Source organism: Chelonoidis abingdonii, chromosome 26, assembly GCF_003597395.2.
Source record: "Chelonoidis abingdonii isolate Lonesome George chromosome 26, CheloAbing_2.0, whole genome shotgun sequence".
NCBI classification, from domain to species: Eukaryota; Metazoa; Chordata; order Testudines; family Testudinidae; genus Chelonoidis; species Chelonoidis abingdonii.
This window is the reverse complement of record NC_133794.1, coordinates 8,962,998-8,973,358: the sequence shown is the minus strand read 5'-3', so window position 1 is coordinate 8,973,358 and position 10,361 is coordinate 8,962,998. Positions and strand designations below refer to the sequence as shown.

Sequence of the window (10,361 nt, the reverse complement as noted above, 5' to 3'; positions counted from 1 at the left end):
CCCAGCCCCACTGCAGGGTCCAGGCCTCCCCGGACACCCACCCAGCCCCACTGCAGGGTCCAGGCCTCCCCAGACACCCTCCCAGCCCCACTGCAGGGCGCGGCCCACTCAGCCCTGTGTGGCATGGGAGGGGACTGTGTCTTTGCCTGGGGTCTGTTGGGTCCCATCCATGCAGCTCCTTGGCAGTGCTCCATGCGCAGGAGGGAATGAGGTGCCGTACTGGCTAAGGACCAAATTCTGGCCCCACCACCACAAGAGCCAATCGGTCTAGCCTTGAGCCATTAAAATTGGCATAATGGAGCAGACACTGGGCAGGGAGCAAGGACTCCTGGGTTCTATTTCCAGCTCTGCCACCGACCTACTGTGTGACCTTGGTGACGTCCCTTCCCTCACATCCTGTGTCTGTCTAGCCCGTGAGCGGCCTGGGGCAGGGACTGTCTCACTCTGGGTCTCTGCAGCTCCCACCGCTGTGCTGCGGATAATCACTGTGGCCTGGGAACACAGACCCCCATCTTGCCCCCTTTAGCCCCAATCACCTGCTCCCAGTGTGTGTGTGTGGGGGGGCAGTGCCCATGTGCCCTGAGCAACATCCGGCAGCCCCATGTCTTGTCACAGACACCCCCCCCCCCGGCTTCCTTCCCCTCACTTGTCTCACGCCGGCGACCCATGAGCGGGGCCGGCGCTCACCCCCAGTGACTAGTTCTCCTGCATCCCTGACCATGCATGACGCGGGGGATGGGGGGAATATCTTTTCTTGGCCGCGTCTCTGCTGGGGAGGGAGAGGAGTGCTGGCGCCGCTCAGCGGGCTGTGCAGACAGACGTGCTGGGCTAATGGCCCCCGAGCACCGGCCTGGTTTCTTGCCGAGCAGTTCCCTGCCAGGCCGTGGTCACTGGGCTGTTTTCCCTCCCCCACGGCTGAAGATTGATCTGGGGGGGGTGGCAAGCACAGCAGATTACGGGAAGCGCAGACCATTTTGTGTCTGTGCCCAGGGACCTCGAGGCCTCGTGGCAAGGAGGGCGAGGGAGCCGTCAGCCGGCGGTGTTGGATTTCCAGTCTCAGCAGATCCAGCACTCGGTTGCAGCCTGACCTGTGGGAGGGAGGGGCTCCTTGGTGAGGCAGCTGCTGGCTTGAACCCCATTTCTGAAGGACACGGCTTTGCTTTGGGGGTAGCCAGAGAGAAGGCTCAGCTCAAATATCAGAGGGGTAGCCGTGTTAGTCTGAATCTAAAAGCAGCAGAGAATCCTGTGGCACCTTATAGACTAACAGACGTTTTGGATCATGAGCTTTCGTGGGTGAATACCCACTTCATCAGATGAATGTAGTGGAAATTTACTCAGCTCAGCTCAAAGGGATTCCTGGGAAAATTGAGCCAGGCGCATGGAGCTCCTGGCCCCATTGGGATAAATCTGGGGCGACCTCTGGTCTCACCCTGCCTTCATGCCAGGACCAAGGCAGCATGGTATGTGGCTGGATAGATAGAGGGGGTGTATGGGGATAGAGATATATAGACAGAGGGAATGCATGGGGATAGAGAGAGGGGGTGTACAGGAACAGGTAGACGGGGGTGTGTGGGGGTGGATGGATGAAGAGGGGGTGTGTACAGGAATAGATAGATGGGGTGTGTGAGGGTGGATGGATTGATGGATGGAGAGAGGGGATGTACAGGAACAGATAGACGGGGGTGTGTGGGGGTGGGTGGAAGGGGGGTGTACAGGAACAGATAGATGGGGATGGGTGAATGGATAAATCAATATTTTTAAATTGGTCTCAGTGATTTGGGCTCCCATTTCTCAGGCAAGTAGGAACAATCTCAGCCGTGTTCATTTCTCTCTTCGCTATTTACAAGAGCCAAATTCTGCCCCAAGTGGCCCCCTGCCGGGCGGTGACTCCATCACACAGCCCACAGCCTGAGCCCAAGGCCCGTGAGTCCGATGGAAGAATCCTCGTTAACTTCAGTGGCCTTTGGATCAGCCCCGGACACAACCCGCATCCTTTCCTTAGGGGCCTTGGCACCCTGGGCACTGGAGTCACAATCTATCCTGACGGTGGGGCCAGGCCAGACAGCAGCTCCCCCCACGCCCCAACCATGATCCAGGGCCTTCAGTCTGTGGGGCCATTCAGGGCTGGGTACTGAGGGGGCCAGTCAGTGCTGATGAGCTGTGCTGAGAACCAGCGAACTCGCTGCAGAGGGTGGGGAGAGGTCTCTGAGGAGGCCACTCACTGCCCCTGCACAGGATTCACATTGGCCACCTCAAGGCAAAAGGCTCCATAACCCTATTCCAGGTGGCCCAGGCCTGTTGGGTGTCTCAGCCCTGAAGTATGAGGCTCCCCACTTGATGGCTTTGTCTTCCCTTCATACCATTCTCCCCCCACTCCCTTCACTCAGGTGGGGCCACCTGCCATGGGAACCAAGTGAAACCCCCCTTCCCTGGCAGCACCGCTCACCCCCCAGACTGTCAGACAAAACTGAGGGAAGGGGTGGAGGCCGCGAGCCCCACAGCTAAAGTAGTGCAGAGGGGGCTGGGGAGGAGGCTCCCAGCGCTTTGGGACCACAGAAACAGGGGCCCTATGCCTCCTGGCCTGCATGGGGACCGCCTCATCCCACAGTGCAGACTTGGCCTCAGAGCCAGGGGGACACTGGTTAAAATCCAATACCCCCACCAAGGGGAGAACATGCTGCACCCCAGAAGTAGCTGCATTTCCCTGGTGCAAAAGGCTTGGGGCACTCCTGGGGGGGGGAACTACACAGAGCTGCTATCAGCTCTCAAGCCCCCCTGCACTCTTTAGGGAGGAGAAATCAGCCCCCAAGTTCACCCCAGGGCCCCTCCAACAATGGGCTGAGCTGTGCCCCTGGCTGCAATTCCATACAGGAAAATCCTCCCCAGGTCCCCGAGGTGCAGATCAGAGCTGAGTGTGCGGGGCTGGCACTAGGAAAGGCTCCATCAAGCCCCCCTGGATTGATGGCCCTGGCAGCTGAAATTTGCTCTGTCTCGCAGGGTCTCCGGCCTCCTCCAGCCATCTCCTTACTTGCTTGGTACCTGCTCGCCCTCCCAAGGAGCGGGGACGGGGCTGCAGGTGCCTGGCTGGGAGTCTGCCAAATACCTCCTGGGTGCTGACGGAGCAGCCAAGGGTCCCCATCACCTTCCCAGTACGGCACTGGGGCAGGGGAGGCACTGTCTCTCTCTAGCACTGAGGCTCTGACCACTCAGCACCATTAACACACCCTCCACCCCACAAGCAACCTCAGCTCCAGCCTGTCCAGCCTGCCCCCTCTTCCCCCAGTAGGATCCTTCTTCCTTCCTGTCGTAGACTGGTAGGCAGCACAGCTGTTAATAGCTGCCACGCCCCACCCCAGCAGTGGCTGGATATGCAGATGGAGTCTGTGTAATGTTTGCTGGTTACCATGAGGTCCCAGCCAGGGCAGAGCCATCGACTGTCAGGAAGGGAATGGGACAAGCCCCCAGCTCCTGCTCCAGGGTGTCATCAGGTGTGAGGGGAGGCATTTGCCCTGCCCTGCAGTGCATGTGGGGCAGGAGCTCCCTGGTGTCCCCTGCCCCGAGGGCTCCAGGACCTTGCCTCCTCACCCAGCCGTTTTGGGGGTGAAGCAGCCCAAAGAAGGGGCCCTGCAGGACATGACCTTCAGCCAGCTGCAAAGGAAGAAATGCTGCAAGCAGCATCCTAGGCCTCGGCAGTGATTGCACCATGTTCCTCCAGACACCCCTGGTGCCCGAGCACCCACCCAGGGCAGAGGGAGCAAGGCTGCCAGGGAACCAGGACTGTCCAGCATCTTTCTAGAACAGCGAATCTGAGTGACAGTGCAGGGAAGGGCCCTGCCAGCATCTCAGACAGCCTCTGGGCGGTGCCCCTAAGTCCAGACCTGCAGCCCCCTGCTATTCCCACCCACTGGGGGGCTCTAAAAACCCCTACAAGCTGCTCCCTCCCAGTGTAAGTCTTGGCCTCCACCCCAGCCCTGCCACCAGGGCCCATTCTGCCCCTTGGCCTTGCAGAAGCAGCGCTCAGACCCCTGCTATGCACCCCTCATGCAGAGAATAAATCCAGGCCCCCCACCAAAGCAAAACCCAGGAGGAAAGGGGCCACCCCACCCCAGTGACAGGCCAGTGTGGGCCGTTACCACCACCTGCTGGGCCATTCTCCTTCGGGAGCAGCTGAGTCCAAGCTGAAATGTCTCTGGGGCAGGAGTTCCTACCCCCCAGAGGTGGGTCTGCTCCATGGGGCTCTCAGGGGGAGCAGACAGGCTGAGGAACACGCTGCCATTTGCACAACCAGAAGCCGTGACAACGTCTGAGCAGGACATTTAAACTACCGGGAGAGGAGCCTGTGCTGGAAGCGGCCTAGGCTGGTGCCAGCAGACCTGAGCCCATCCCAGCCTCCCCCTGGTCTCTCCCCAGCCCGCTGCCCTTTCATTCCAGGAGCCAGCACCCTACCAGCAGCCTGGTGCTGGGGGAGGCGGATGGCAGGGGCTGTCTGGAGGGAAACCAGCATGGGCAGGGCCACTGGGACAGCCAGCCGGTTTGGATAGGGTCTGCCCGCCCCTAACTCTGGAGCCAGCCTTCACCCACTGGTTGCTGGTTTCATGTCCAGCCTGGGCCTCCCCACCCCCCCACCGCCCCACCGAGGGGGAACCAAGGCACAAAGTCCTGGCCAAGCTCTCAGTGCATAGGGGGCAGCTTGAGCCCTGGCTCTTGTAGATAAATCTCTGCATTAAGCATCTTCACATAACTTTGTATCGTGCCTCTGTTCCTGTAACTTTGTATCAGATCCTTATTTAGAAAATTTTGTATTGAGCATTGGTATAATGTAAAAAATAATGTCTTTTTGCTAGAATAAGATTCTCCCACCCACCCCCCTTTTAATCAATGGCCCTGTTGAATGAACGAGGTGTGAATGAGCCAGGGTGGAGGGCAGCACCTCCTGGCAGCTGCAAAGGGGATGAGAGCCAGACCCGGGGGGCTCACTGAGGCAGCACGGACCTATTGCCAGCCATGGGGGTTAGAAGAAAGCACCTGCTTGGGGAACACCCTCTGTGCAGCATTGGGACAACACCCAGAAAGCAGCAGGACAAAGGACCAGACACATTTTTGAAGCTGGTCCAGATGTGCGGCAGAGGGAAGCTGCTATAGATGTGAGGGGTCTTGCACAGGACCCTGGGTCTCACCTTGTCAACATGGAGCAGCAGAAGCCTAGCTCCCCCCTCCCCCATCTGGCCAGCGAAGTTAAGGGGAGCAACTCACTGGTAACAATGTCAAGCATGTGCACAATATCTCGTGTGCCTGATGCATGTATCAACCGACATATCACCAAGAAACCTGGCGCTGCCTTTTCCCCCCTGAAGAGCCTGGGTGGCACTTCAAGTACAACACCCTGAGCCCTGCAAGGAGAGGCCCTGGCCTCACAGCCTGAAGCACTGCATGGCCCAGCATCTGAGCCGCAGGGGAGTGGTTATAGCACAGGACTAGCGCCCCCCCTCCCAGCCCCAGCTAGGGGGCCCAGGACAGGATGGGGGCCTGTTGGGCAGGGGAGGCCCAAGAGAAAAGGACCCAATGGGGAGGATGTTCCAACAGGAGCAGTTATGGGTAGGGGGAGGGAGTTAAAGGGAAGGGAGGGGCCCAGGGAGTGGCTGGAGCCCAGGGCTGCACTATCCCCATCTGGTTTTCTCTAGGACAAGGTGACCCCAAGAGCCCTGGAGAGAGCTGGGGGGAGGGGGGGAGACTGTTCTGGACTCTCTGCACCCTGCAGGGCTAAGCAGCAAGATGAGTGCAGCCATTCCTGGGGAGAACGGGAGGCAGGACACCTGGGTTCCCTTGGCAGGCTGTACAACTCAGCAGCCTGTGCCTGCTTCCTTTGAGAACAGGCAGCTGCATGCTAGAGCTGATACAAGAGCTGTCAGCCTGCTAGATTGCTGCCCAGGCTGAGTTTCTGTCCCTGCTCAGCCTGCTGGAATGAGCTGGGGCTCCCAGGGCCGAGGCACTCGGCTGTTTGCCCCACACAGAGCACCTGCCCCATGCATGGATGCGCTGGTGGGGACAGGTCCCAGTCTCACCCCCAGCTGTACTGAGCCAGGCAGAGCTGCTGCAAAGTAGAGGTCCTGTCCCCCCAGCAGCACACGGGGGTCTCAGTGCCACACAGGAGGCCACAACCGAGATGCGGCAGCTGGATTAGTGTCTCCAGGAGATGCAGGAAGAAGCTACAGCAAGTGCATGGTCACCATAACCCTGCTTCTGCCCCCCTAGCAGGGCTCCATCACATCCCACGTGACTCCAGTGAATGGCTGAAGCATGACGGGGGCACTGCTGTGACACAGGCGTTGCTGGGACTGAGGCAGCTTTGTCACAGGCCGAGGATGCCAGGGGTCCCAGGCCAGAGTGTTTGGCTTGACAAGGAGTGGAGAACAGCCCCATCTGCCCCCTTCCATTCAACAGCTGGTCCTCATTGAGGCTACCTTGGCCCTGGCCCATCTCAAGGCACCCCTGGCACCGCCCCTGCCCAGGACCAAGCCAGAGCTCCACAGTATCCAGGTGCCATCTGCTCTGCAGGCGAGTAAAGGAGACGGTCAGAGTAGGAAGAGCACTTTTAATGACTACAGGACACAGTGGAGTGTTTTACAGGAACAGGGAAAACAGAACTGAAGTGACAGCACAGGGAAGAGATGAGACAAGTTAATACTCTTCTCCTTCATCCTCACCCTCAATGCTATCTGCCCCCACCTCTTCGTAATCCTTCTCTAGGGCAGCCATGTCCTCCCGCGCCTCTGAGAACTCGCCTTCCTCCATCCCCTCCCCGACGTACCAGTGAACAAAGGCACGCTTGGCATACATCAGGTCAAACTTGTGGTCCAGACGAGCCCAGGCCTCAGCAACAGCTGTGGTGTTGCTCAGCATGCACACGGCCCGCTGCACCTTGGCCAGGTCACCGCCAGGAACCACAGTGGGAGGTTGGTAATTGATACCAACCTTGAAGCCAGTTGGGCACCAGTCCACAAACTGGATGCTGCGCTTGGTTTTGATGGTGGCAATAGCAGCATTGACATCTTTGGGAACCACATCCCCACGGTACAACAGGCAGCAGGCCATGTATTTCCCGTGGCGAGGGTCACATTTCACCATCTGGTTGGCTGGCTCAAAGCAAGCATTTGTGATCTCTGCTACAGAAAGCTGCTCATGGTAAGCTTTCTCAGCAGAGATGACCGGGGCATAGGTGGCCAGAGGGAAATGGATACGGGGATAGGGCACCAAGTTGGTCTGGAACTCTGTCAGATCTACATTCAGGGCACCATCAAATCGGAGGGAGGCGGTGATGGAGGACACGATCTGGCTAATAAGGCGGTTCAGGTTGGTGTAGGTGGGGCGCTCGATGTCCAGGTTCCTGCGGCAGATGTCATAGATGGCCTCGTTGTCTACCATGAAGGCACAGTCCGAGTGCTCTAGGGTAGTGTGGGTGGTCAGGATGGAGTTGTAGGGCTCCACTACTGCGGTGGAGACCTGAGGTGCGGGGTAGATGGAGAACTCCAGCTTGGACTTCTTGCCATAGTCAACGGACAGACGCTCCATCAGCAGAGAAGTGAACCCAGAACCAGTGCCACCTCCAAAGCTGTGAAAGACCAGGAAGCCCTGGAGACCTGTGCACTGGTCAGCCTGTTAGAGGAAAAAAGTTACAAGCTGCCTCTGGAAAATGCACAGGACTCCTGGTCACACGAGCCTAGCTAGTGCCAGGCTGTGCCCCAGGCCATCTTTGCCAGCCCTGCTCTTTGATTGATCAATTAGAGTTTGGGAAACAGACAGGTACTGCAAAGCCAAACTGCTGGGACAGGAGCATCTGCCACTTACAAGCCTTTTGGCAGCAAGATGGACAGCTGGTCCCCTACATTGCCACTTCAAAGAGGTGAACTGGCTCCTAACCTTTCCTCCTGTAAAAGGCAATGGGTTCGGGGCTCAGACCTCCCCAAGGAACCACACAGATGTCTCACTGCTCCAGAGACAGCAGCTCTTCCAGAGCCGAGTCCTTCACACTCAACTGCCTATTATCAGTGGGTCTCTGCCTGGCCCCCTACAAGGGGGTGGGGCAGGACAGGCAGCTGTTAGGGAGTTGTGAGAACTAGCCAGGTGAATAAGCCTGTGTGCTCCATTCATGCCCTGTCCCATGTGGGGGCAGACTGTTCCAACCCTGCATTAAATCCAAAACTGCCAGTACCTGCAAGATGTGGGTGCAGACACCCACCCTGCCCCCACACTCACACCCAAAACCCTCCATCAGGGAGATCCGAGACAGGACAGTCACCGTACCAAAGGGCACATCTACACTAGACAAGAGGCAAAGCTCTTTACACACCCGGTGACACCTTACACTCAGCTGGGAATGCAGAGATGCCTTTTCACCACCGCTTTCCAGGGTGTGCTCCTAACACGGCCACCTGCTCCAGCACGGCCAGGTACCTCCCACATGGACTGGGTCTGGCACCAATGCAAGTCACATTCCTCCCTTCGCCAGCACACTCACTGCACTCCATTGTCCTAGGAGCTCAGCTCCCCCACCCTGCTGCTGAAAAGGGGAGATGGGTTTGCTAGGGAACCGATTCCGGCAGAACAGGGGTTGGCACAAACACGTGTCAGCACCATAATCCTGCCAGGACTGGTGCCACAGATTGGCCTTGCTGGCAAGATACTAACTCACCAGCTTGCGGATCCTGTCGAGAACCAGGTCGATGATTTCTTTCCCAATGGTGTAGTGCCCACGAGCATAGTTGTTGGCAGCATCTTCCTTGCCGGTGATGAGCTGCTCGGGATGGAAGAGCTGGCGGTAGGTCCCAGTGCGCACTTCATCTGGGGAGAGGAAAGGCAGAGAGTTTGTCTCCCTGCCGCCCATGCACAGCAGCTGTCTACTATAGGCACATGAGTTTACAGGGGAGCCCAGAAAACAGTTAGATGGCTTCGCATACTCACCTATGACCGTTGGCTCCAAGTCCACAAAGACGGCTCGGGGGACATGTTTGCCAGCGCCCGTCTCACTGAAGAAGGTGTTGAAGGAGTCGTCTCCTCCACCAATGGTCTTGTCACTGGGCATCTGGCCATCAGGCTGGATCCCATGTTCCAGGCAGTAGAGCTCCCAGCAGGCATTGCCGATCTGGACACCAGCCTGGCCCACGTGGATAGAGATGCACTCACGCTGTGGGAAGAAAGGGACATTGAACAGCCTGGCTGGGGGCAGTTCCGCACCCAGTGTCACCAGCTGATCATGGGGCAGGATGGTGCAAGATTAGATTTATGAATGAGCCACATGACCTGCAGTGCAAACGCCTCCAGGAAACAGTCTCTAGGCCAGAGAGGAGCCATGACAAAACCTGCAGCAGGAAGAGAGCTTGCCCTGGCATGTGACTGGCTAGCCAAGTACACTCCCCCCACACACAGTGGGAAGAATATGCTGTGACCTAAGGAATCATTTGTTTAGCCAAGGCATCTACCAGAACACACCAGGCTCCCGAACCAGGCCAGACAAGGGTTTTTCCCTGACCATGTCAGCACAGAGAAGCCACATTACAGGCTGGCCAGGCTGTCTGAAAGCAGCTAGTCAAAGCAGCTCTGGCTTGCAGGGTCAAAGCAGATTTGAAACATCAGACATGTGATGAGGCAGCAAGTTCTCAGCTGCAGCCTAGTAACCAGACTGGGTGCCCAGCAGGCTGGCCTCCAGCTCCAGGGAACATTCCTGACGGGCCCCATGGAAACATGCAAATTCTCCTATTCAGTCCCTGATCCACGTCCCCTGGCAATTGTGTAACCCTCACTGAGCTCATTCAGCCTCAGCCCCTGTCTTTCAATACAAGGCCCCTTTAAGCCAGATTAAACCAGCAAGCTCCAGCCATCTGACTCATGGAAAAACAGGCCAGATAAGCAGCCGCAAGAGCTGCAATTTGAAGGGCTGTGGCCAGCCGTTTAACCCCGCAGGGGAGGCCGAAGCACGGCGGAGCTAGCGAGAGCACTGCCAGCAGCAAGGTCTGGAAAACAGCTTCTCTTTTCCTAAGAGGAGGTTAAAACGGCCAGAAATCCCAGCCGAAGCAGAGATTTGGCTGCCCCGCAGAGAAGCCAAGGGACGAGGAGCCGGAAACGTTCCGCATCTCTCACAGGTTTGGAAGAGTTTCCGCTCCACATTCGCCAGCCACAGGGCTTCTGAGGCGGTGCCGAGTCCCTGCTGAAATGCAGCCAGCTAATGGCTCACAGTGCTGGGCCAGTGAACTGGGGAATGCTTTAACCCGCCTCTCGGCTCCTCCTCCTCCTCACACAGGGGAAACTGAGGCACCCAGAAGCGCTGGCAAAGGTCACATTGCAATTTGTTGTTGGAGGCCACTGCC

The 10,361-nt window shown here is 57.9% G+C and overlaps 1 protein-coding gene across 1 annotated transcript; it reads right to left on the bottom strand.

Annotated features, from left to right (window-relative positions):
* Positions 1 to 6,575: 6,575 nt before the first annotated feature.
* On the bottom strand, positions 6,576 to 9,181 carry LOC116827756 (tubulin alpha-1C chain). Its single transcript, XM_075061287.1, has 3 exons — positions 8,959 to 9,181; positions 8,690 to 8,838; positions 6,576 to 7,653 (listed from the first exon to the last, which is right to left on the bottom strand). The coding sequence occupies exons 1-3, from the start codon at positions 9,077 to 9,079 to the stop codon at positions 6,679 to 6,681; spliced, it is 1,245 nt and encodes a 414-aa protein (XP_074917388.1). The 5' UTR covers positions 9,080 to 9,181; the 3' UTR covers positions 6,576 to 6,678.
* Between the last annotated feature and the right edge of the window lie 1,180 nt (positions 9,182 to 10,361).